Source organism: Gambusia affinis, linkage group LG16, assembly GCF_019740435.1.
Source record: "Gambusia affinis linkage group LG16, SWU_Gaff_1.0, whole genome shotgun sequence".
NCBI lineage: Eukaryota > Metazoa > Chordata > Actinopteri > Cyprinodontiformes > Poeciliidae > Gambusia > Gambusia affinis.
Genome location: NC_057883.1, coordinates 6,343,865 through 6,369,525, shown reverse-complemented (window position 1 = coordinate 6,369,525; position 25,661 = coordinate 6,343,865). Strand labels below are relative to the sequence as shown.

The window sequence follows — 25,661 nt, the reverse complement described above, 5'->3', positions numbered from 1 at the left end:
ATTAGAAGTTAGGCAGATGAATGTTGAACCGTTGTGAAGAGACAGTCGACAAATAAAGATTTCTTATTAGGCTGTATATAGCTAAGTTGAAATCTATTATTTAGCAGATAATGCTAATTTTTTTGTATCTTCATTTTCAGCTTGGACAAGCAAGAATGTTAATTTGACTCAGATTGTTTTATTTAGCTAAGAAGAAAAAAAAAAAGCGTGGTGTGATTTTATATGGCAACGACCTGCCATACATCGCCCATAAACCTAAATGTGACAGGTCACTTTACGTGATGAGGTAGCGCTGCGACGTTCCATACCAGGATCAACACTCGGACAGAACCAAAGGACCCACATCAACTAAACCAGCTGCGGACAATTCACAAGATTTGAAGTTGTTAACTACTTTAAGTTGTTTGTATGTAGGTATACTTTCCGGCTCTTTGAAATTAAGGAACCAAATTTAAAATTTACAATATTAGCATAAATAAGACTTCAGGGACTTCAGTAACCCAGGTAGGTTGTTTCCAGAAGCTACCGGCGAGCTAACAACTGAGAGTATAGAGTTGTACACGCTAATGCTAACAGGCTATTTGTGTTGTTCTTTTGTTAGCTTGAAAAGTTTTTTTTTCTGTCTGTTCGGCTGTTACTTGTTTAGTGATAAAAACTGGTTTATCTAAATCTTATTATTTTAGTGAAGTCACAGGAGGAAGAAATATAAGTAGGCAGAAGGAATTACACTGGCTGCTGCGTTGTTTACGTTTAGCTGAATGCTAACCTGCCAGCTGTTCTTGCGCAACTCTGCTGTCAGCTGCGGCGAAGATTTCAACAATAATTATTAGGCTTTAAACTTTTCATTTTAGACCAGCAGCGTTGCTGCGGGTGTTTAAATTGTTGTCTGGAGATACAACGCAGTTCACATCCATAACCCGTCCTGATAAGCAGTAAACTCATAAGCCATCAACTGGCTGTGTTGGTTAGGGAAAAGTCTGTGCAAGTTTTCTGGATACCAGAGATCTTGAACAAAAGCTTAGTTTTAGCTCTGAAAGTAACATTTCAGGTTTCACAAAACCTAAAAAAATCCTGTTGTGAAATGTTCCTCATCAGACAAAATATTTAATTATTTACTAGTGTAGTTATTATTATTATTAGTAGTAGTAGTAGGAGGAGGAGGAGGACTAGTTTGTTGGTCTTGTGTGTGAAGTGGAAGTGAAATATTTTTATAATTCTTAATGAAAAATTATTTGAAAAGTGTAAAATGCATTTGTATCGAGTGGTGAAATGTGAAGCAAATTATGACGCAAAATATGCAATCAGAGCTACAATACAGATCACAAAATCTGTGTTTTAGAGTGGCTCAGTTAAAATCTGGTGTTTTAAATTCCTTTAAAAAAATACCTGAGCTTGTTTAGTATAAAGAGGATTAGGCAAAATATTTAGTTGCTCGATGTGCAAAAGGTCTTTCTGAGAAAGGTTAATTGGTATTGCATATTTTCTATGCATGTGGGTAATGGCTGTAGTTATAAAGCAACCTTTTTCATGATTGATGTTGATTACACTTTTTGCCTTTGTTGTTCAGTTTCTCTATTTCAGGGTACAGTATGTTCCTTTTTGAGATTTTCTAACCTAAATCAAAACTAATTTTATTTGTATAGCACATTTCAGCAGCAAGGCATTTCGAAGTGCCTTACATCAAATCAAACACAAAAACACAATGCAACATAGAATCAACAATAAAAACAGAACATCAAGTCAGATTCCGTCAATAAATTTGCAACTGATTCCTTTTCAAATACAACTCTAAACAAGTGGGTTTTTAGTTGAGATTTAAAGGAACAACCTACAACATGGCAGGTTCTGTTTAAGTGATTAAAAATAATTATAAGAAGAAGAATATTACGGGTCTGGCAGTAATCAGGTATGGATATAACCAGTAAGCTGTAAATCTGCTGAATCAAAGCTGCTATGATTTAACATGGGGGGGAATTGCTTTTTATTTTTTAATTCACTCTGTTTATCTTCATCTAATTTTTATGTATATTTTCTATAACCTACAACATTTAAGTGGGACAGAAATAACAAACAGAATTCATCTGTAATGGTGCAAACAATGTTTCACATCACTGTATGAACACCAGACTTTTCAAGTTTCTATTTGAAAAAAAAGAAGAAAAAATACAGTCATACTCACTAAACTAGCATAAGCATTCCAGTGAACCTGGTTTTGTCAAATTAAAAATATATTAAACTTTTAATTAGGCCCACATTTCTATGTTAAAATGTCTTTTTTTATTGGTCTGATATAATGTTCTAATTTTAAAAGTCATGTTTTCAGCAGCTCTGTGCTGAAAATCATTAAAGGCTCAAAAACATCAGTCTGTCTGTAATTAATCTTCAGTAATGTGTTTCACTCAGTGAATTGAGTTACTAAAGTAAATAAAGTTTTCAATAATATTGAATACATCTGTATGACGGTGCATAATTTTTCGAACTTCAACGAATGAATATTTTAGTAATTGATTAATCTATTGTTTATTCTGGCGATTAATCAGATAAAATAAATTGCCACATTCTGTAGATTTTTATTAAACTACTTAAGCATTTTCAATGCAATACTAGAAATTCATTTAAAAGGTTGAAATAAATTTAAAAAAAAATTTAAATAAGGAAATAAACATTTTATTTCCTATGATAATTGTAGTATAAAAAGTATAAGTAGTATAAAATAGTATAAAAATAAACGTTTTATTTCCTTAAATGCAATAGTTTATTGTATTGAATTGGGTGAATATAAACAAGAATCCACTTGAGGAGTTGTGGGTAAAACATATTTACAAACAACGGTGTTTTTATCTTAGAAGCAAAACATATACATATAATTTCCAGTTTTGGCTTAATTACAGCTTTGAATATGTTGTTTTTTGTCAGCAAATGGCCTTTTTCTGAGTCTGTATTCTCCAGATAATGATTAATTGATGACTAAATTAGCTGAATATTTCAAAAATTGATTAATCTAATTAATCATTTCAGTCCTAATAGTTTTTCCTCCACTTAATCAATACGTGTAAAAATCCTAGCACATTTGAGTTTGTTGTCTTGTGACACAATGTGAAAAAGTTTAAGAATAAACATTAAAGGTTTTTTTAATACTTTGTCTTTGTGTACAGGGTTCAGCTTTTGAACACACTCACCCGCTGCAGGCAGGAACACCTTTAAAATGGAGAACCTGCATCCGCACTGCCTTAAATGCATCAACAGAAGGTGCATGGCCAAACCAGAGCCGGGTGTCTCCTGCGATCTGGTTGGCTGTCGTCTCGTCTGCGGGGCCGTTTTTCACTCCTGCAAGCTGGACGAACATCGTCTCCTGTGTCCCTACGAAAGACAGCCTTGCCTAAACAGCGGCTTTGGCTGCCCCTTCACTGTCAAGAGAATCAAGATGGCGCAGCATCTGGAGACATGCCCTGCCAGCATAGTTTGTTGCACAATGGAGTGGAACCGGTGGCCTGTGAGCTACACCGATCACAAGTCCTACGAGAACCTGAGCAAAGACTTTGACGAGGTGGAGCAGCTGGACATGGCCTTAGCTCTTCAGGATCAGAGGATGCTATTGGAGTCGCTGAAAGTTACGACCAATGTGTCAAAGAACGGAGAAAAGGGAGCAGGCTATGGTGATGAAATGGCGTCTGTGTTGGGCAGTGAAACGGTAGAAATGGAGGAAGAACCTTACAACAACTTGTACAGAACTTCAGGGGAGGCAACCAGGAGCTTAGCTGCTGCGCTGGACATCCTCACTAATTCCAACAGCATTGGCAAAATCATCGAAAATATAAATGGAGATAAGAATGGATTGATCCATAACGGAGAAAATGGGGAAAGCGGTCTCCTTGCTGAAGGCGGGAGGAACGTAGAAATGCTTGATAGTGACAGTGATCCAGAGTGTGAGCTGGGGGCTGTGGGTGGAGTCGATTGCGCCGTAGAAACAGATAGAGATGACGATGCTGCTAACTGGTCTGAAGAAAGGAACTTTGTGGAATTGCATTTTGAGGGAAAAGATGTCGTCATCGACGAACCAAATCAAAATGGTGACCTCGTCTGGCCTCGCATCCCTCAGGACTACATACCCCTCGTAGCACCAGAGCTGCCCGCGCCCCAGCTGGTCCCGCTCACGCCGCCATTCCTGGTGTCGGATCAAGTGAGAAGGAGCCTCTGCAGGTATCGGTGTTGGAAGCAGAACTTAGAAGTGCTCAGCATGTTTACATATAACGTCCCCCAGGCCCTAATCAACCCTTACTTGTTTCGAGCAAAAATGGAGGACAAAGCGGTGGACACGTCTGACCTGGAGGTAGAGGAGGACCCGATGGGGCTCCACGGCATTGACCTCATCACTGCAGCGTTGCTGTTTTGCCTCGGGGATTCCCCGGGAGGCCGGGGGATCTCCGACAGCAGGTTTGTCGACGGCTACCACATTGACTTTGGCACTCAGACATTCTCCTTCCCTTCCGCCATCCTCGCCACGAACACCATGGTGGGTGACATCGCCTCGGCCTCAGCCTGCGACCACGCCAGTCCGCAGCTCTCCAACCCCAGCCCCTTCCACACGCTGCGGCTGGAACTGGTGCTCGAATGCGTCGCGCGGTACCAAACTAAACAGCGCTCCATGTTCACGTTCGTGTGCGGGCAGCTCTTCCGACGCGACGAGTTTTCGTCTCACTTCAAGAACGTCCACGGGGACATCCACGCCGGACTGAACGGCTGGATGGAGCAGCGTTGCCCCTTGGCGTACTACGGCTGCACTTACTCCCAGAGGCGCTTCTGTCCATCCGTGCAGGGCTTTCGGATCATCCACGACAGACACCTGGGGTCCTTTGGGGTGCAGCCCGGATTGCCTTTGAAAACCGGAGACGGCCACTCAAGAAAGCCCCCCCACATCGACGCTCAGTACGATCAGTTTAGCAGTCTTCCTTTTGAGGTGTTGCAGCACATAGCGAGCTTTCTCGACAGTTTCAGTCTGTGCCAGCTGTCCAGAGTGTCTCGCACCATGAGGAACGTGTGCGCCAGTCTGCTTCAGAAGCGTGGCATGGTCGTCCTGCTGTGGGAGAAGAAGCGGCGTGACGACGGGTCTCCCTCGTGGCAGATAACGCACAAGGTTAGAACATTCAGGTGCTATGTTGTATGGTCATTCATTTGTCAAAGTCATAATTGGAGCAAATGTGAGTTTTTCTCACCATGGTTGAAGTCACATGCTGTTCTCGTGTTCTGCCAGGTGTGGCGCTTCAGCACGGCCTTCGGTACGGTGAACGAGTGGAAGTTCGCCGACATCGCCAGCATGGCTGACCACCTGAAGAAGTGCAAGTTCAACACGATCGCCCGCCGGGAGGAAGCCATCCCTCTGCCGTGCATGTGCTTCACCAGGGAGCTCACGAAAGAGGGAAGATGCTTACGATCGGTCCTCAAACCAGTAGCATGAACACTGACATTTTTTTGACACCTTTTTAAAAAAAAAAAATTTTTTTAGCTGACCAAGAGAACTTTGATCTACTTGTATTTTCTTCAGCGTTTACAGACATTTACTTTCTTCACGCTTTGAAACTGCAACTCCAGTTGGAACGGTGTCAATTTCAGGTTATTCTTTGTTTCACTTTAATTTACGATGTCAGCAAGGTGTTGGGGTTCAGCTGAGGTCGCATTGAAATTCAAACGATTTTCTCTATAGCAACTCAAATGGTTCCACTAAAACTTATATCAGCCCGGTTTTAAATTGGAATGAGGTTTTTACTGAAATATAACGTTGCAATAATCAATATCTATTATGATTTACCTAAACTTTCCCCACTACTTTCTTTCTATTTCATCATCAGAAGGATCTTGATCAGGGAAAGGCGACGAATAGTGAAAGTTCACCTTGGCAAAATATACAAGATTATTCCTATTTTTGGATCAAAACAAATACCTACAACCTATATACATGTTTTGCTAAACCCTACTTTTCTATATAATGAATATTTTTTTTAATTTAATGACTTAAAATCGAATACTACTTAATGTCTGACAGATTTATTCTTAGTGAGACGTTATCACTAAGCCAGTTTAAACTTTTTTTCACAGCTTTATTAGAAAATATTGATACTGACCAAACACCTGAGCAGGAGTCGGTTGTTTCTGTTTTCAGCTCACCAGCGTTGGCGTGTCGACTTCGGCGTGCGTTTTGTCTTCATTTCTACTTTTCATTTCTGAGTACTTATGACAAAACACTATTCTCCAGTCTGTTTGGCCAAACTTTACCAGCAGATTTTTTTATTTTTGATTTTTTTTTCATGAGTTCTTTGCTCCAAAAATCTAAATGGAGCAATGAGATGAATATGAATGTACTTGGTGAAAACATAAGTGACATAGAACCCTGCTGGTCAGGTTTTAGGAAGCGTAACAGACGATTTTGAACATCGCTACTTCTTTTCATCTTTCATTTTGATGTGTTGAATGTGTTTGCCATTACCTGCCAGGTGGGTAAAAATGGATGGCGTCTCAGGGTTTTAGGATGCGTTTGTCGTGATGTCGGTTGTGAGACAACAATCACAGCGCGCAGTATGACGAGCACAGTTTGTAGTGCATCAATAGAGAAATCTAAGATTTTATGAGTGGGTTTTTTTGTTGTTGTTGTTGTTTTCTCATTGTGGAGTTTATTTCATTAGCATAAACATGTCTTGAAACACCGTGTGTTTTGTTTCTATTTGAAAGAAAATGCTTGAATCTTTTTTTAATAAAAGGTAGCGGAAAATGTCAGCTACTTTAGGTTTTAGCTGCCAGTTTTCAGTTTTGTTTTTCTTTCCCCCCTCTTTATGTATATATATATATTTTAGAAGTTGCTGTAAACTCATAGCTTTATTTTTTATCCACTTGTGCTATCCTACTTTTTTTTGGTACTTAATTCTTTTTCCTTTTTTTTATAAAAAAAGAAGCCTGCCACAGTTGGGTGTAGATGTGAATTATTGATTTGCACATGAATGCATGTACTGTAAACTCCTAAAGGTGACCGGTTTGTTTTTGCTTGACATTTTACTGTCACTCTGCATGCGGGTTTGAAACATGTATTGATCAGTTCAGTTGCAGATTGATTTTTTTTTTTCCCCCACAAATATTTTTAGGCATCTGGGTTACTTTTTTCATTTTCTTTTAACTTGAACCACCAGGTACTTAAGCTATACTTCATCACATGTGCCCAGTGTTCAAATTTAAACAGACGTATGTATACTAAAGGAACTGGTCATTCATCGGTCCATAAGTTCATGATCCCAGGAAGAGGGACTAGAGAAGAAAATTTATCTGCTGATTATTTTCTAAATAACCATTTTTGTGTCTGCAGTGTGTTGACAGTATTTTAAGTTTATGTTCACTCCAGTTTTTTTCTTCTTGCACCAAAGTGTCAGTTTGTTTGTAGGTAATAAAGAAATCTGCCAGTTTTATGCATTTATTTGTATTTATTTATGTTCATACAGGTTTAACACAATTTTTACCTGAAAACTGCCATGTTTACACAGAGCTTTTTTATTATTATTTTAAATTTCCTGGTCTAAAGTAAGATGGATCAATCAGTTCATATATTGTTTGTTTTTCTTTGCATTAGCAAATAAGCACTCAGTGTTTGCTGTTCACACTAAAAAAATTTTTCTAGAAATGTATAGTAATAGTTTATGAATAGTTTAAAATATGACATTTCTTTTCTTGTTCTTTTTTTGCTAAAAGGGTTTAATTTTTTTTAAAATGGATTCCATGTTAAGAAGTTAGTTTCTCGGAACCTTATTCATAATCTTTGTAACAGAACCACAAACTTCTGTTATTTAATTTGACAGAGAGACCGACCTGTAGGAGCACATTTCAACGACTATTTCATCTCGTATATTTTATATAGTTTATTTTTACCGTGCCGTGGGACTTTTCTGTCAAGTCAAACGTTTGCGTTGCATACAGGTATTTTCATGACCTTCTGTGACTTGAGGCTACTGCTAACTAACTGCTAGCATACCGTTGCTAGCTAGCTAGCGTTGTGCGTCTAGATAAAAGCGTTATTTCATAGCCACTTGCTGGACGACAGTGTTTTTGCCACTGGTTTGCTTTTGTTGCCAACCCTTACGATGCTGTGCAAGAAAGCTTGGGACTACAACTATATAAAATATAGAATGTTTCTGTCATGTACAAAAACGTTCATTAAATTTTGTTCATGATGGCCTTAAAATGTATTTGAGATGGTGAAACCTGCAGAACCCCTGCATACAGCTAGATGGCACCAAATTCACACAACTTATTTCTAACTGAAGATGTTTAATGAGTCCTGGGGTCTTGTAGTTTTGATACCGTTTTGTCTGTGTGTTCAGGCCGGACAGCATTATAAAAATAGTTAGGTTAAAATTGACAAGTGATTTAATGATGTTCCAAGATTACTAATATAAAATTTGTCCTTAACTTTCAAGCCTATATGAGAAGCCCTTATTCATCTTATGTAAACATTTTAAAGGAATTTCTTGAGTTTCCCACCGTCCTACATGTACAGGCAATAAGCCCACACATAACTCTCAAACAGCCGCACTTCCCATCAAACCTGTAACCCACAAGGGTTTAGCCCATCGAATCTAATCTCCTACACCTAAACCTTCTCTGCCATGCTGATGTCTGCAGCCAACAACAACAAAACAAACACGAGCTGTCATGTGTTTGTAAAGTCTTGGTGCAACGCCAATAACAGTGCTGGTCATTCTGCCTGTAAGCCCCCACTCCACCCCAGCCCCTACACGCAGACATGTAAACCACAGCGATGCTGCTGATGGAGGAAGTGCAATCATTGCAGACTCATTTCAACACTGAGCGGCGACGTTGCAGTTTGAAAACGTCCACGACAACCACGGCCATCTGACTCACCTTCACGTTACCAGCTGACAATTGGCACCTCCTGTGGGAGATGGGGTGTCGCACATTTTCACAAGGCCAGAAGGCCTGCTGCACGAACGGAGAGCCTTCTGATCCGCTCTACATTCTATTGTTGTCGTTGCTCAGCCTTAGCAAACACGTACACATTGATTCAGGTCATGAGAAAAGCTGATGTATTACGTGACTGGCTTCTGTTGCGTACTGTTGACTTATGATAACTCCGTTTCATCTGAAACTGCAGGAGCTCTCAGTCGAGTGAGGCAACAATAGGCCTGCAGGTGAATTAGGTTGGCCAGGCTATAGTTTCGTAAAGCATGTAAACAAATCTTCCCTTAATTAGAGGCCTTAATGTATTTCTAAAGACCTGTTGAACAACAAGCAGCTGCAGCAGGAACCAGGACCACTTTTATTTCCAGTTTCATGGTCGTGCCGTCAAAACCACTCAAAGGCATTTAATCTCACTTTAAAAAATAAAATCACATTTAAATATTTTACACTGCAAAAATGATAAAGCTGAGAGTCTAAACACAAAGTTCAAAGTATTGTATTTCGGATTTGTGTCTTTAACGCAGGTCAGAGAGCGCTGCTTAAAATATAATCAAAGTAACAATCAGGAAATGTAACATCCAAATTACACTGTCTAAGTTTTGCATACAAATGTGTGGTTTGAAGTGACTCTTCCTTCTTCTTAACACTGTAAAAAAACAAACAAGCTGTGATGTCAAAGTACTGATGTTGGACATCGCGGCTGCAGTGCAACACTTTAAATTAAATAAACACAGACACAAGATTCTACAGGATCCTGGGGCAGCAGCTGATTCAGGGCCCCGTAATCTTAAAGCTCACTTAAAACTAGACACAAATTTGAAGACTTTGCTTATGCCTGGGGTCAGCTCTGTAGATACAAATAAAGGAATTGTTTTGCTAAAGAAGTCTCATTTGCAGCAAGGGAAGCAGCAGCAGAAAAGCTTCTTGCACGGATTGTTTTTCTGGTATTTCACAGCCTTCTTGATCTGAACCGTAGCCTGGGCGACGTAGTCCTGAGTCGCGCTAACGTTGGCCTCTATGCTGTCCAGCATGGTGCCCTGCTCCTCCACCAGCAGCGCCAGCTGAAAGAAGAGTTCGTGGATGTCCCTGATGCGGCTCTCCAGCTCCAGCAGCTCCTTGTGCCTGTTCTCTATCTCGTTCAGAGCCGACCTAGCAGTCCTGCCCTCCTGGAGGAGATTATCCGTGAAGATGTTGCACTTCCCCGTCTCGATCATCTCGTCTATCTGCTCCCTGCTCACCTCCTTGCCCATGATCTCCGCTTGCCTCTGGATGCGGTTTTTGCAGTTCTCCCTCTGGGTCATTTCAGCATCGTTGAACTCGGATATGGCTTCGTGGAAGGCGCTGGTCAGGGACACGTACTGCGAGCGCACCATGCGAGCCACGGCCGACGTGGGGCCGTGCTCTTCTTCCAGCTCTTTGCTCAGCTTCCCCATCTTCTCCAGCCGGGCGTAGATGGCCTCCCCCCGTGCCTTGATGTCCCTACCGAGCGCGTTGGTGTCCCGCTTTATGCTGCTAAACCTCCTCACCGACGTGAGGAAGCGCGTGTTCTGCTTCCCCAAACGCTTCACGTCCAACTTGAGGAGCAGCATCTCCTTCCTCATCGCCTGGGCGTCTTTGTAGATGCTGTCCATCACGTCTTCGCCCTGGAAGAGGACGGCGTGCTGCTCCAGCAGCTCCTCGTCCTCGTTGCTGTGGATACCATTAGGGCCACTCTCCTCTGCGGAGGCAGAGGGGAAACTCTGCAGCTCGCACAGTCGGTCTTTCATTTTACCTGCGGGGGGGGGAGCAAGAAGCTTAGCCAACCTGTTTAGGGAAATAACATTTTGCATTGTAAAACCGAAGCTACTGTAATACCAGAGGTCTGTTGAGCGAATGTCTACCAGAAGAGGGACAACAGAAGTTGTTTTTTCTTCTTCTCTTGTGAATTATCTGATCTGCATCAAAGCCTTCCTAAACACAAACTGGGCCACAGTTGTTAAATGTAGGTCACTAAAGTGGCATGCAGTCACCGTTTCTATAGCTGCAGGCAGCAGAACTTCCCTCTCAAAACAGTAGACAGGTTCGGCTTTCATTTTTGGGCAGGTAGAGTAAATGTAAGGTACCGATAGCCTTTGCTCCCTCTTAGCAACAGTTTCAGCCAGCTGCCTTTGTAGTTTCATAACATAGTTATGAAAGAGCTTGAAAACAGGAAGAGTGAAGATAAATTTGTGTGTAAGATCAACGAGAAAAGAGAACTTGTGAAGGAGGCGGAAAAGTTAATTGAAAACCTCAAGAAGATTCTGGTAAACTAAATAGAGTCGTTTGACTTGAGGAAGAAATTCACTTCTGGTGGCACCAAGTTACAGTCAACCAGCTGAAGATCGAAAAGACGAAAACAACCAACCAACCAATCAATCAATCAAGTTTATTTGTACAGCACATTTCAGACACACAGCCGTTCAAAGTGCTTTACATCGCATTCTATAAAGGTCACACTCTAAAAACAAATTTTGGAGGTTGTTAACTATTAGACATTAAATCTATTTACATTTCAACTAATTACTGTAAATGTACCTTCCAATAAAAGCTGCATTCTAACAACACTTTTTTTTTTAGTTACAAAAACATTTTTATTAAGAATGAACTGAGGATCTTGACTGAGCTAACCACAAGCTAGCTATTACTGTTTGTCTCCAGCAGTGAACAGAAATGCTGATATAAAAAAAATTTAGGATTGTACCTCCCACCCTCTAGGTAGCTTAGCGGTAGCGCTAGTGCTAAAGTCCAACCTATATAGAAGGAATCTGGATGCTAGTCTGTTAAATGTAAGATATTGAAGGTATTTCTACTTTAATTAAGTGCATAAATATGCACTTAATTACGGTTCTTTGCAAGTTGCAAGAAATGATATATATTTTTAGGAACATTAGCCACTTCATTGGAATGTAACTGAAGTTAGTTACAACAGTTAGCCACATTTATTGAGCACACAAGAGAAGGGTGAGGTTTGTATTTTTGTATGAACTGTACTATAAATAAATTTCATTAAGAGTTTTTCAAGATTTGTCTTGACTTTAACTTCATGTCTTTAGCTAATTAAACCTATTTGCATAGTTAAATCATGGCTAAACATTTCAATATGAGTGGAACCCATAAATCAATTTTCTTTAAAAATCAAATATTCCTTAACTTTTCACCTTGTGACCCACAAAAGTAGGTATCAGAAACATAGCTGTTGGTTGAGTGTACGAGTTCTTCAGTTTACTCAGTAGCCTGTAATAAAGGTGCCAGCATCACTAGTTGACCTCAGCCTTGGAGACCATTGCTACAGCTGCATTAGTTTTCACATCCTGCATCATTTCATTGGTTTAAACAGAACCTTGTAATTTGTCGACATATCGAGTATTTCTACGCCTATAATCTCACAAGAAATCTTAAGATAAACTGACCTATATTTTTCAAATACTTCTGTGAAACTTTGAGGCTATTCTGAACAAACTCTATTTTTAGAAAACTATATATTAAAAAAAAACTTCAGATGTTCTTATTCAGGTTTTCTAGGAAGGAAACCCGTGAGTTACTTCCTCAGATGTGATGATGCGCAGATATTCTTAGCCGCTCGTCTCTGACTAAGTTAGGCTTGTACAGTAAATCCGCTATTAACATGTATTACTGATAAATAAGCGATTAAAACTTGTATTTTACAGTCAAAAAGTTACAACTCGAAACCAGAACACGTTTTTTGTTTTGTTTTGTTGTTTTTTTAGTCAGAGTGATGGAGAAAAACTGACAGAGACAACCTGACTCACCCCATCGCTCAGTGAACGTATAGATAGTAAATAATAGAAGTACATTACAGAAAATACAGTTTAAAAGATTGCACATACCTTGAAGCGTTACCCTGCAAGCGGTCCTACGAAATTAAACTCACAGAAGCGCAAGGAGCGAGCAGTGAAAGACTCATTTCCTCTTTTTGACTGATGTGAATTTCAACATGCAGCGTGTTAAGTGAACCGAGTGAGGAGGTCTGATAAACACTGCAGCGCCGTGAGCCAACGCGGAAGATCACGCCTTAAGCGCTTCATCTGAAACTCCTCATCACCGCCGCTGGGTGCAGGAAGAAGATCCAGCAATCATTTGGGAGGTGCAGCACCACACACTGTGACATGCTGCGGTTATTTACAGAAAGACATTAAACAAACGTCAAAAAGTCTTTTTTCTTTTTAAAAATCCATTTAATCGATACCCGCTTGTCTTGTCAGGCCCTGGACAGGTCACCAGCCAATCACAGGGCAACACAGAGATACATACTTACATAAAAGGGTCATTTAGAGCAACCTGTTATTAACGTGGGAGTCAAGTAGTTGAACTCTGGGATGAACCTGGCGTCAACCCAGTCATGCACAGGCTACACCTGTGCAACTAGGATTTATAATAAACGTTCAAAATATGAGCTTGAAATGAATGATTTGTTACATTTTAAACTTTTATAGCTTCCCCCGTCCCCATCCCCATAATTAATGAAAATACTTAACCACAATAGACATACACTTAGAATATGTGTATGAGTGCCAAATGGTTTGTCAATTAAATGGATAAAGGGACAAACTGGCATTAAAATGGCGTGGAAAGGAGGCACAGATTGGCAAATACCATCATAACATGTTTACTATGTGAAAGATACAAAACATCAGTCTCTTCTTGTCACTTCAACCTTTCATCCTCGTTTTAGTTTCAGTTGTTTGCACCAGTCTGACACGGAGTCATGTTTCACACCAACAAGGCATCAGTGGGAGACGTTTTCTGCAAATTGAGGCATAAAAGTGATTATCTCTAATCTGTTGCTAGGAGGAAATGTGCTGCCGTGACTCCAATAAATAATCAGGAAGTCACTCAGAGTTATTTTGGTTCTGGTAGAGCTCGTAATCGCTCATATTTCATAAGAGTCAACTGGCCCAAACGGGGATCAGAGGCAAGATTAACATAACATAAGTATTCATAAGATTAAATACACATCTGAAATAAAATTGACGCATTTGTTTCACATTAGTCTGAATTTTATGCATCATTTTATGTATGTATTTGTACATGAAAGGTATTTAATCTGTACATAATAAGGTATTTAAATGTAATGCTAAACAGGGTTAAGCAGAAACAGAAATGACAGGAATTAAAGCAGATTTCTTGTATCGTTTTTTTTTTTATTGACCTTCAGTCAGTGTTTTTCATTGCATCATACTTCATATCTTTGCATAAAAATATTAGTGTCAAAGCCATGGAAATTGAAAGCAGCACAAAATTAATGTTAGCTCAATTAGAACAAAGTGTTCCACATAAAAACAAGTAGAAATATTTCCTCCACAGATTCTGAGAATTTACAGAAAGCTCTTCTTTGTCTTTCAGTCATAAACACGTCTTTACATTCAAAGGCTTATATTCCTTCAGTATTTATTAATTTTGCCTTTTTGATTTTGTCCCATTCATACCGAGCTGTGCTTATTGAGGCAGGTTTACAAATGCAACAGTGGTCACTACTATTTAACAATACTTGGATGATTGGAGTTACAACATTTAATTTTCATTTGGGATAAACTAAGTATTTTTTTAATGTAATTGAGTTGATTTGAATACTATTATCAGCTTCAAACAGGACCTTCATAAGGTCTTTAGCTTCTTTTTTCTCCAGAGGTTTACAGTATATTCAAATTTTTTTAGCAAAACATCTTCATCTCTTTGACTTGTCAACCATCTGGTTCCTGAGTAACAACTGCACATTCCCTTGCTTCATATATGTGTTTAAATAGATAAATATTGTAGCACAAAATTTGATTCACTTTAAACATGAGAAGCTTACAAAGCATAGACAGTGGCAACTACAAAATAGTTTCAACAGCATGAATTTTGAAGAGGTTGGTAAAACGTCTCTTATTATTTATAAGAGACGTTTTGCGTTGTGGGTACAGATTTTCAGTATAGTTTATTGGTGTCTGACACAGCAGTTTGCTCTTATACCTCCTGTCTTGTAGGTTTTTGGATATGCTGCTTATCTTTTCCGGTGGTGTAAAATAAGCACCGTCATAACCAGATCCGTTATTTCCTTGTCACAAATCAAGACGTTTTGTTGTAACACGGAAAACAGCCACAAAACATCTTCTTGAAGGGGTTGTTTTTATCCGATGCGAGGGCTCTGTCCAGCTGGAACGTGCCCTCCTGGACGGTCACCTCGGCGTTCTGGACGTTCCTCTCGATGTTCTCCACCCCGACCCCCTGCTCCTCCACCAGCACGGCCACGTCCAAGAAGAGCTCCTGGATCCCCTGGATCCTCCTCTCCAGCTCCTGCAGCTCCCGCTGTCTGCTCTCGATACTCACCAGGGCCGAGCGGGCGGTCTGGCCCCCCACCTGGATGCTGAACAAGCGCGGCTCCTCTCCCTCCATCATCTCCTCGAGCTCCGTCTCGCTGACCTCCCTCCCCACCACCTCCATTTGCCGCTGGATGTGGCGCTTGCAGGCCTCGCTGTGGCTCATCTCGGCCTCGTTGTAGCTGAACATGACCTCCCGCAGCGCGGTGCTCAGGTAGCGGTACTGGGTTCGAGCGACGCGGGCCGCGGGGTCAGAGGAGCCCCGCTGGTCCTCCAGCTGACCCCGGAGGTCGTTCATCCCGTGCAGCTGCTGCAACACAGATTCCCCTCTGCGCTTGATGTCCATCCCGATTGCGTTGGAGTCTCGCTTTGTGACATCGGGAAATGAAGTCCTGTTTAACGTCTGGAAGTTCACTTCCTTTAGCTCGCCAATGTCGTTCTGGATCTGCTGGATCTCCAGACGGATCCGCTGGGCCTGCTGCAGGATCCCATCCAGATCCGGGTTGGAGTCTTCGTGTTCTGAGCGGCCGTTCAGGTCCACTGCGCTGAAACCTTCAGGATCAGTCTGGGCCTCCTGCAGGTGTCCCAGTCGGTCTCTCATGTCTAAAAAGAACAACAGGAAGGAGGTTAGATCCATTCATTTGTTTAACAGTGACACATTAAGCACAACTGTGCTTCCTACAGAGGCTAAGAAAACCTTCCATACCCCGCCTAAACACTTCCATATCTGCCATGTTACAACCACAAACTTGAACGTGTTTCATTGAGATACTATGTGAAATAAAAGAAAATCTATACATTTCACAAAACAATATACAAATCTGAAAAGAGTGCCTTGAATTTGGGTTCAGTCCTCCCTCACTCAACACCTCTCCAATCTGTCCATTGTCTTCTCTATAATAGTTAAGGTTGGTGTCCTGTAACTTTAGGTGTGGTCCTGGTGCATAATGGCTGAATCGAAGGATGAATCATCTCCTCAACATGTCATCAAGTTCTACAGGACTTCATCCATCTACCCACCACCTCTGTCCCTGTCAAAGAAATGCTCCTGGTTCTGCTCTACTCTTCATTACCAGGACCAAACATGGAGAAGCTGTATTCAGTGTTTATGCTCCTTAAATCTGGAACAAACTTACACAAAACTGCAAAGCAGTCAAAATACCAAGTTTCTTTGAGTCCATGCTAAAAACCTACCTTTTTACAGCTGCCTCTGATTGGTAGTAACTGGAACGATGATCAATATATTTGATGTATATTTGCTTGATGATTTTGGTGACAATAAACTTTCCATTTGACAAAGGTCAGATGGAAAGTTCAATGCTTGTTTTATACTTGGTGACTGTATTGCGTCTTAAGCAGTTTGAATGTTGCTGAAATGTTCAATACAAACAAACCTGACCTGACCTGACCTAACATGATACTGCCACCACCGTGTTTCACTGTGGGAATGGCGTGTAAGATTAAATATGAAACAATGACAGTTACATCTTGGTTTCATTTGACCTTCTTTTAAATATTTTCTCTGTCCCCCAAACTGCTTTATAAAATACTTCGGTTAAGACTTCTTATGAGTTTTATTTATCTATTTTATTGAAAGTCTGCCAAAATGACTAAATGTGTAGAGTGTTTAACCATTACGTCTCCTGTTGCCTGTTGACTGATAGCTCCTTCTCTGGATAATTTTATTTTAGGGTGTCAGATTAAAGGCATACCGAGCTTCTCAGATTTTATTTAAAAATTATAACATGAAAAAAAATTGTGGTTGGATTGTGACAAACTCTGAAAATGTCAAAATATTATCTCTTTTATTTGGTGTGTAACTTCGGCCCTGCAAGATCAACTAAAACCCTCTTTTAGCCGATAAATGAGGCTAAAACTCAGTGTGAAACTGCTAACAAAACAGAAAGTAGGTTCTTAAGGCACTTTTCTCTGTTTTTGACGGAGGCCATGCTGATAGGAGTGGTACGTGTGAGCTGAATAATTTACACGCTACAACTTTAAGTCAGTTCTGTGGGGGCAAAAAATGAAATTCAACAGGGAGTTGAAGAGAGCAGTTCTGAAAGTAAAACTTTGCTGTCAGAAAGTTACACTTTTGAAATGCATGTTTCTTCATTTTCAACCCCAAGTTCTCTAAAAGACTCTCAAGTATGTGAGCGTAATCTTTAACCAGAACATACAAGATATTTACCAACAACAACAAAACAAAGACTAAAAATAAAATACTGCCTGCCCTTACGGGATATTTGAGAGGAAGTTAAAGTACAAACATAAACTTTTCACAGTTTTAGTTTTAGGGTAGATGTTCTAGAGAAATTATAAATAAAGGCAAAAGCATTGAAGTGGACTAAACAGATTGCAGATCAACTTAGTGAACCTTCTACATCTGCTGCTGCTGGTTGTAGAAGTTTAAAACAATCCTATATTCACAAATCCTCCAACGTTTCCACAGTCTATCACATTACCATCAGCAACGCTAATACATTTCCTGGAAATGTTTTAAAGTGATACACCAGCACAACACAACGTACAACTATAGAAGAAGAAAAATTATTTTTACAAATAGGAACCTGAAAAGTGTGGAGTGCTTTTGTACACAGACACAGTTAATGACTCCGTATTGTTTAACAGCGACCATTTTGCCATCAGACAGACCGGCTTTTCTGTCGGTACTGAAAAACTGCATCCCCACACCATGATGCTGCCACCACCACGTTTCACTGAAGGGACAGTGGGATCAGCGTTAGTTTCCTTCCGCACAAAGTTTTGTATGGAGGCCCAAAAGAAAACCTCAATTTTAAACTGTTTTTCTTAATTTCTCTCTCCCTGAGTGGGTTATGGGAAATTGCAAACATGACTTCCTGTGGCGTTTTAACAAACATGTGTGGCTTTTTTCTTCCTACTCTTAACCAAAAAGGCTGCACTCAATAATAAACGAACATAAATAACAGACAACTGGATTTTTTTATCCCTTCACGTTGGTTGAAAGAAGCATCCATTGGCTGTTTTTGAGCTGAACGTGTGAAGGCTTCCGGGGTGCGGCCTCACTAAGACGTGACCTTTCTCCCATCGCCTTTTTAAAGCCGACATTCTCTGCGTCTCCAGCAATCAGGTCATCTCAGATGGAGATCCAGCGGGACACTTCTCAAAACTCACCAAACACGTTCCAGCAAAGAAAAAAAACGACAGATTAAGAATAACCGAGCTTGTCTGATATAACCGCTCAAACTTTGAATTGAATTATTTATAGTGGAACTCAAGTGAAGTCTGTTTTGTTGTCTTTACAGAACAAAAAAGCAAGTTTTTCTTATTTTATTCCTCAGAAGGACTCCAGTACTCCTGATCTGAGGCCTTTAAAATCATTTATACATTAGAAGAAATCACTATGACAGAATTTTTTCATCCCTTACTTGCACCGGTGTGATTTTTCTGTAGAGGCCTCGCAGCTCGTTTCTTTGCGACCCCCTAATTAATCCTGATCATGTAGAGACAGGTGAAAGGTCCGGCGAGCGCGGCGATGGCTCAGGCAGCTCGAGATGACTTCAGGTAAATGTTAACCCTCATCACTCGCGCACCTTAGAAACCAAACTTTCTGCATTCCTGCGGCATCACATGGAAACGGAGTACAAAGCGGAGACCGGCCTCTCGAGGATTTTATCAGAAGGAGAAGCTGGTGTTGATCGCCCGCATTCCTCTGATCGGCTGAAAGTGCGTGAACTTTAACAGAAAATCAATTTCTGTTCAGTTTTCCTCGGAGGTTAAAACAGAACCGGTTCCTGGACTCTAGAAACAAAAATCTTAGAAAGTATTTTTGGTGTAGTTTCTATGACAAACCTGTCTGCAAGCAATAGGAGATTGCTTTAAGAAAGCCACCCCTTAATATTGATGAAAAACTACTAGCTACAAGTGAAGTAGTCTGCCAGGGGAACAAGATATTGGCCTCATATTATAAGTTAAAAATGTCAGCGATGTTGGTAAGGTTTTCTGTTTCATGCAGTGTAGGAATAGAAAACAGGAAGTGTTTTAGATATGCTATCTCCACAAAGGGTGTGACTTACATGTTCAGACGTGATAAGACATAAGAGAGATTTGTTCTTCTAACATTGAGGTTTCTGTGGAAAAGGCTTCTGGTTTAATAAAACAAAACCCTGTCCAGGAGAGCTGCGCAAAAACAAAAAGCTGAAAACTAGAGCAAGGTTTTAGTGGGTGTGTGGGATGCAGTGTGATACAGATATTTCCAAAGAAAAACCTTTATTTTTTTATTTATTTATTTATTTTTGGATCCGCATGATTAGCAATTTCCACAGCCCTCTGTGATTCTGAGTCACGCTCGGCTTGCGTAGCAAAGGGGACTTTTGTTGCGGAGTCACTCGGCAGCTGCTGCTCACACACACTACAGTTGTTGTTCCTATAAAGAGACGAGCAGCATGAATGAAAACCGCCGCCGCCGCTGCCTGAGGATTCCCCTAGAAACCACAGCAAAAGCAGCGAGTCTTTCTGTAGTGTCTCCCACTCACCTGGTCCTGAGAGAGCGCCTCCAAAAAGTATCCACCTGACTATCTACCTCCCACCCCCCTCCTCCTCCCTTATTAATTGAAATCTGAAAAGTGCGTCTTTTAGGGGGGAGGAGGCGCAGCAGGCATTGTGTTCCTTGGAGGCGGGCTCACCCTTTCATACTTTGAAAACCTCTGTTCTAGAGAAAACAGGCTATAACCACTAGATGGTGACAAAAGCCATTTGTTTTGCCTCTAAGGAGGCAATAGAGAGACGTTCAGATTTTATTATAGCTGACTATTTTTACTGTTTTATTTCCTAAATTTTTCAGATTGAAACCACACAAATTGGTAGCTATAGTTCAGAGCTTCTAGAAACAAATAAACATTTTGTATACAATAAATCAAAGAAACTTAATTTAACTCAATAAGTTGTATTTTTAAACTGATGTCAAGTGTATTATTTCTAATCGTGCATTTTAAATACACCTTACACCCACATGTCATGTCCAAAGGAGGCATGTATTATAATTTTCTACCAAGCAAGTGAAGTTAGATTTATGCCTGATAGATTTTAACTCAGGTCAGCAAACATTACAAGCGAAAAAGTCTAAATTGTGTTTCCAGCCCTCAGTCAGCTGGTTCAGATTTTTTTCCTAAATCAATAAACGTCTTTAGGCTTTGCTGATCGCCAGTCATGATGTTCGCATGTGAACAGCCAAACTAAAAGATAAAACACCCCCCCCACTGACACACACACGCACGCGCACGCCCACACACACACACGCACACACGCACTCCTGCGGCCTCGTTCTCTTTCATTAGACGTTTACATTGGACAAACTCTGGGAAACGGCTTTCTGCAAGCAAACCAAAAATACATCCTGAACTGAAGGATGGAAATCTCCAGGATTCAAAGCCAAGTAAAAGTGAAATCTAATTGTGACCTGTGCTGCCCATTAGTCTTCTGAGACCAGGTTTCCATTACCTCCTGCCAGACTGATCTCCTGCTGGAGGAAAGTGAGTTTGATCTTCTTTTCACACAGAAGATGCGATTGCTTAATCCGAGATCTGGAACAGGGGTCAGACAAGGAACCTTGCTGGCGTCTCAAAATCTAACTTTGCATATTTACACAACTTGCGACTTTGCAAATAATATTTAATGTAATTTCGTTGCCCTTTTTCCTCACCGGCTTTTACAGCGCAGCCAAGATAATCTCAAAAACTCCGGCTGACAGTCACGGTTTCTGATCTAATTTCACGTCCACCTCAGGAAAAAATCGCGACAGGGCCTTGGAGGGGACTCGGCCAACCGGATCGGAACCGCACTCTCCCGGGTTGGATCGGGCACCTCCGAAGACGACCAGGTAACACGGGAGCGCATGCACGCACGTGCACGCTCACGCGGTGGGAGCAGCTCGGACCCCCCGCGTTTTAATTGGATTACGTCTCATCAGGCCTCAGCGGTCAGGCCGCCGCTCTGAATGGAGAAAACATCAGCCGTTTCCAGTTAACCGGAGTTGTGACTCTAATTATTCAACTTATTAACTCCGTCCTGAGGTTCACATAACAGCATCAGCGTCTTGGAGCATCTGATCAAATTAACATGAATGCCTGTCATGGGTTTGGAGATGCTCCCTTCTGATTTCCCAAGCTCGCACTTTGCTGCGCTTTGGAGATATTTCTATATACAGTCAGTCTTGTTTTAGAGGCGGCCTGTTTTACTTTTTGGTACATCTGCTTGACAAACTGCATCCTGGTATCATTTAAGTGAATTTTAACAATAACGGTGTTATTGTTAAAATGCAAAAACAAAACAAAACTGTCTTAATGTGATAATTTAAACATATCTAGCAACAAAGTCACATAAAACCAAGTAGTTAAATTTCTAGGAACTCCATTGCTTTCAATCAAATTAACTCCTCATAAATAAATAGCAGAAATACCAAGAATCAAATCTAATCTGATTAACAGAAGACAGGCATATATAATAGAATATTCCTAAACTAATCTGGTTGTATCCAATCCTTTTTTGATGGCGATGGTAAAACATTTAAAAAGCATGGGGGCTGTGGTGTTGTGTAGACATTAAGTTTATGGAAAAGTTGAGTGTCCTTGGTCGTCATCTCAGTTATGTAAGTTTGGCCCCACAAAAGCATAAACTGCTCGTTTCATTCATTTTTTATTTTTTAAATTTTTTTTTGGCCCAAGAGAACAAAAGATAAATAAAATCCTTTTTAAAAACAACAGAAAGAGATTCAAGGAAGTAATGGAACATACAAAAGCCTGGATGATTGTAAGGATGTCAGGGTTGGTTATAAAAGAGTCTTTCACCAGAGACAAACACATAAATGAAGTTAAATATTTATTACCCAGTACTTTGTTCGGTATAAATTTGATTAGAATCGTTTCTTGGTTTAGACTTGAGTATTTTAGGACCTTTTTCCCTAAATTATTGAATGTAGAAAGTTACACAATAAGTTAGGAGAGATGAGTTTTGCATACGTCCGATTTAAATGCTGGCATAAATATTCAAACCCACCGTTTGTGTGTGTGTGTTTTTTTTGTGTGTGTGTTTGTTGCTGTTTTGCTTTTTTTTTTAATGTTAAACTGAAATGTTTGTATATCTTGTTTGGATTTGCTGTCAGAGTTGAAATCAGCGCTTATTCATGTGTAGGAACAATCCAGTCAGTTCTGAGCCAGAACCGAGTGACCCACCAATCGGACTCAGTTTGAGCTATTTTGCAGAAGAACGGACAAAAAAAAATTTAAAAAATCTACAAAAATCTGTTTCTATATATGCAAAAGTGGTTATAAAAACAGTCCAAATCACTTGCTGGAGCAAAATAACTTTCTAGTAAATATTGTCTCACATAATATGCATACTGTACTTTTCGAAATCTACAGTTTTAAGCATTTTTTAAAAAAAACACAACATTTCCAAATTAATGGTTTTTGTTGGTTTATCAAGTGTAATCCCATGAAATTTGTGGTTGAAGCCTAATAAATGTTTTTGAAAAAAAAGTTCAAGAGGTGTGAATTTTGCAAGGCGCGCACACACCCACACACACACACACACCCACACACACACACATCTTGCTTTATAACTGATTTATTAACCCATCAGTCCACAGAACCTCAGTGTCTGCCTGATAAGTCTCACCAGAGGAAGACCAAAGTCTTTTTCTGCCAGCCTGTCTGCAACCTGATTAATCTTTAAAGGATATACGGAAAACATGTAGCTTATTGCTTGGCTCGCAGATTAGATCAGGCAGTAAATTGCAGCGTAAAACTGCATCAAATTGCATCAATCTAACCTAGAGGCCACCTGTTTGGTTTTTAATGTTTGTGTATGTAATCACTGAAAGCAAACTTTGTAGATTCCAGAAGAACTTCAATTGAATAATTCTAATTTTAAAAAACAACATTCGGTAACAGAGAACAAATGCGTTTGAAACCTTGCTGAAGTAAATCAGAGGGTCAGGCTCTTCCATCAAAGTTCCAGAAACACGTCGGCCTGTTTTGGTTTTGCTCGTTCTGCATCTCGCCCGCATGCTCCATCACAAACTCTGAATCGCATTATTTCTCGTTGGCTGAACAGTTTGGCCAGTCAGTTGATTTCCATTTGTCTGAGAAATTTGTTCCAATCTTGAACATCTTTGACATTTTCCATCTTCTAAAATGATTCTGCTGACATTACAGTTTCATAACTTAGCCAGTCAATAAGTCAGAACATGCTTGTTAGTCAGATTAACAGTACATTTTGAAAACCTTCAACAGGGGATCACTCATACTTTTCATTTTGTATTAAATATGTATTTTTATTATTGGTTTGATCTAATAATCTAATGTGACATCCATGTCTTGTTTTCATTAACTGTAAGTAGGAAATCATCATAACTAACACAAACGAAGGCTTTAAAACTCCACTTTGTGTATAATTAATCGACACAACATGTTTCATTTTGCAAATTGAGTTACTGAAATAAATGAACTTTTCAATGATATTCTAAGTTATGAGATCTGACATTGGACTCCCTATTACAAGCTGAATTATTTCGGTATGAAAATAACACATGACACCTCCTGATGTCCTGTGCATGAAGCTTCTAATGCTCTCTGAAATCCAATCAACCAAGTCGCCCGAAGAGTCACAACTGGACAAGAGCAGTGAAAATCAATCGTGTTCGTTCCATAATAATCGCAGCGACTTCCCGGATGGAGCAACATCCTCTCGTTCCTCCTATACAGAGCTTGAAGTCGTGCGCTGAGCCGACATGACATGTGCTTTGGGTCTTTGATAAGTGTAGAAAACTATATTATAAAGACTGTAAAAACTTTACAGTACAAAGTGTACCAGGTCACGGCCAAGTCAGCGTCCATAGTGATCAGAGGCACCGTAACATTTTGAAAAATGAAATACAAGTACGGTTTGTTCAGCTCTTTGGGGGAAAGTCTTGAACCAAACGTTAAAGTGTAAAAAAAGAAAAAAAAAACAATAACTAATATTAATATTACAGTGGTGGATGGACGGTTTTACTATGTGTGAGTGAGTGAACAAAGCAGGATCCGTAAAAGTTTAGTGTGGTCAGAATCCTTATTCAACACAACTCAGTTGGGACGACATCTTCTCATCCCACATCAGTGTCTAACCTCATAAATGTGCTTTTAGGAAGAGAGGTCAAATATTCTCATAATGACGGCCCTAAACACATGTTAAAGCTGGACAGGTTGGGCTAACATCCTCATAAACTGTATTCATTTAGAACCGAATGTCACTCAAGGTCACATATGTGTGATGGTCGCATAGTTTAGGCCGTGTAGTTTGCGTGTATACAACTTTTTATTCCTTTTTTTTAAAGGTAAGCGCTTTGGGAGTGCTGTAATTTTTCTTCTCTAGGACAAAGCAAGTTTCGGTGTGTAGCTGGAATAATTGTCCTGTTGCAACAAGTTTTCCCATTTGACCCAAACTGACTCATTAGATGAACTGAAATGGGTCAGAAAGTTCAACAACAACCACCACCACCACGGTTCAGCCCAGAATAGCCTGAAAACTGCTGGGACATCAGGATCTCTGTCCAAACTGAGCTGTCTGCTCATATGATCAAAACGCTCAAACTCAACTGGAAATGTGCCGTGTAGCACTTAAACCAGCCAAAACAGAAAAGACTTAAAAAAATTCTTAGGAAGAATACAGAGGATTCTTCAGTTTCTCTTTGAATCGACGGCTGCGTGCTTCAAATTTAATTCATTTTTCACATCATAGTTCCCCAACAAACACACCACTCCATTCCCCTCATGACGGATCACTTTGACCTTTCAGTCAGACACGTTGACCTGTTGAGACCATGGGCCTGGTGCGCTTTCACACCATGCAGCTGGCGTTGCAGAACCAAAGAGGTTTCATCCGGTTACACTTGTGTTCACTGTATTATTTCTCTGTGGCCGTCGTGGATCAGGGGTGTAACATCGGTGGGTTGGCTTCAACCCCCCTATTATACGTAAATAAGAGAACAAAAGTCTGATCAGAAGAGGCTTTGGTTCTCCAACAGTCTCGAGGATAAACATCGTGGAATCGGCTACGGTTCAGGACGGGAGGTGGGTGTGTTTTTGGTGTGAAACATTTGCGTGCAGAACAAAAGCAGAAGACCTTGTGAAGACGCTGAATGACGCACCTAAGAGAGTCTTTTTGTGCAGCGGATGTAAATATCTGGTTTCAACTGTGTCTTTGAGAAGGAGGCGGCTAAAATAAAATCAACTTGCCAGGTTTTTGCAGTGCTTAAGGTTCACCATGACATATTTCATAAACAGGTTTTAGTCTGGGAGAAAAAAAAAGAAGAAAGTATGAAATAGCAACATGAAAAGAAGAATGTTGTTT

At 40.3% G+C, this 25,661-nt stretch overlaps 3 protein-coding genes across 3 annotated transcripts; 1 reads left to right on the top strand and 2 right to left on the bottom strand.

Annotated features, from left to right (window-relative positions):
• The first annotated feature begins 243 nt into the window (after positions 1-243).
• fbxo30a (F-box protein 30a) lies at positions 244-7,445 on the top strand. The gene is made up of 3 exons (XM_044142343.1): positions 244-504; positions 3,156-5,134; positions 5,252-7,445. The coding sequence occupies exons 2-3, from the start codon at positions 3,206-3,208 to the stop codon at positions 5,453-5,455; spliced, it is 2,133 nt and encodes a 710-aa protein (XP_043998278.1). The 5' UTR covers positions 244-504; positions 3,156-3,205; the 3' UTR covers positions 5,456-7,445.
• Positions 7,446-9,111: 1,666 nt separating this feature from the next.
• Positions 9,112-12,938, bottom strand: stx11a (syntaxin 11a). The gene is made up of 2 exons (XM_044142493.1): positions 12,822-12,938; positions 9,112-10,726 (listed from the first exon to the last, which is right to left on the bottom strand). Exon 2 carries the CDS (start codon positions 10,719-10,721, stop codon positions 9,843-9,845), a length of 879 nt encoding a protein of 292 aa, XP_043998428.1. The 5' UTR covers positions 10,722-10,726; positions 12,822-12,938; the 3' UTR covers positions 9,112-9,842.
• Positions 12,939-14,109: 1,171 nt separating this feature from the next.
• LOC122846212 (syntaxin-11-like) lies at positions 14,110-18,831 on the bottom strand. The gene is made up of 2 exons (XM_044143000.1): positions 18,701-18,831; positions 14,110-15,896 (listed from the first exon to the last, which is right to left on the bottom strand). Exon 2 carries the CDS (start codon positions 15,892-15,894, stop codon positions 15,043-15,045), a length of 852 nt encoding a protein of 283 aa, XP_043998935.1. The 5' UTR covers positions 15,895-15,896; positions 18,701-18,831; the 3' UTR covers positions 14,110-15,042.
• Positions 18,832-25,661: the final 6,830 nt, after the last annotated feature.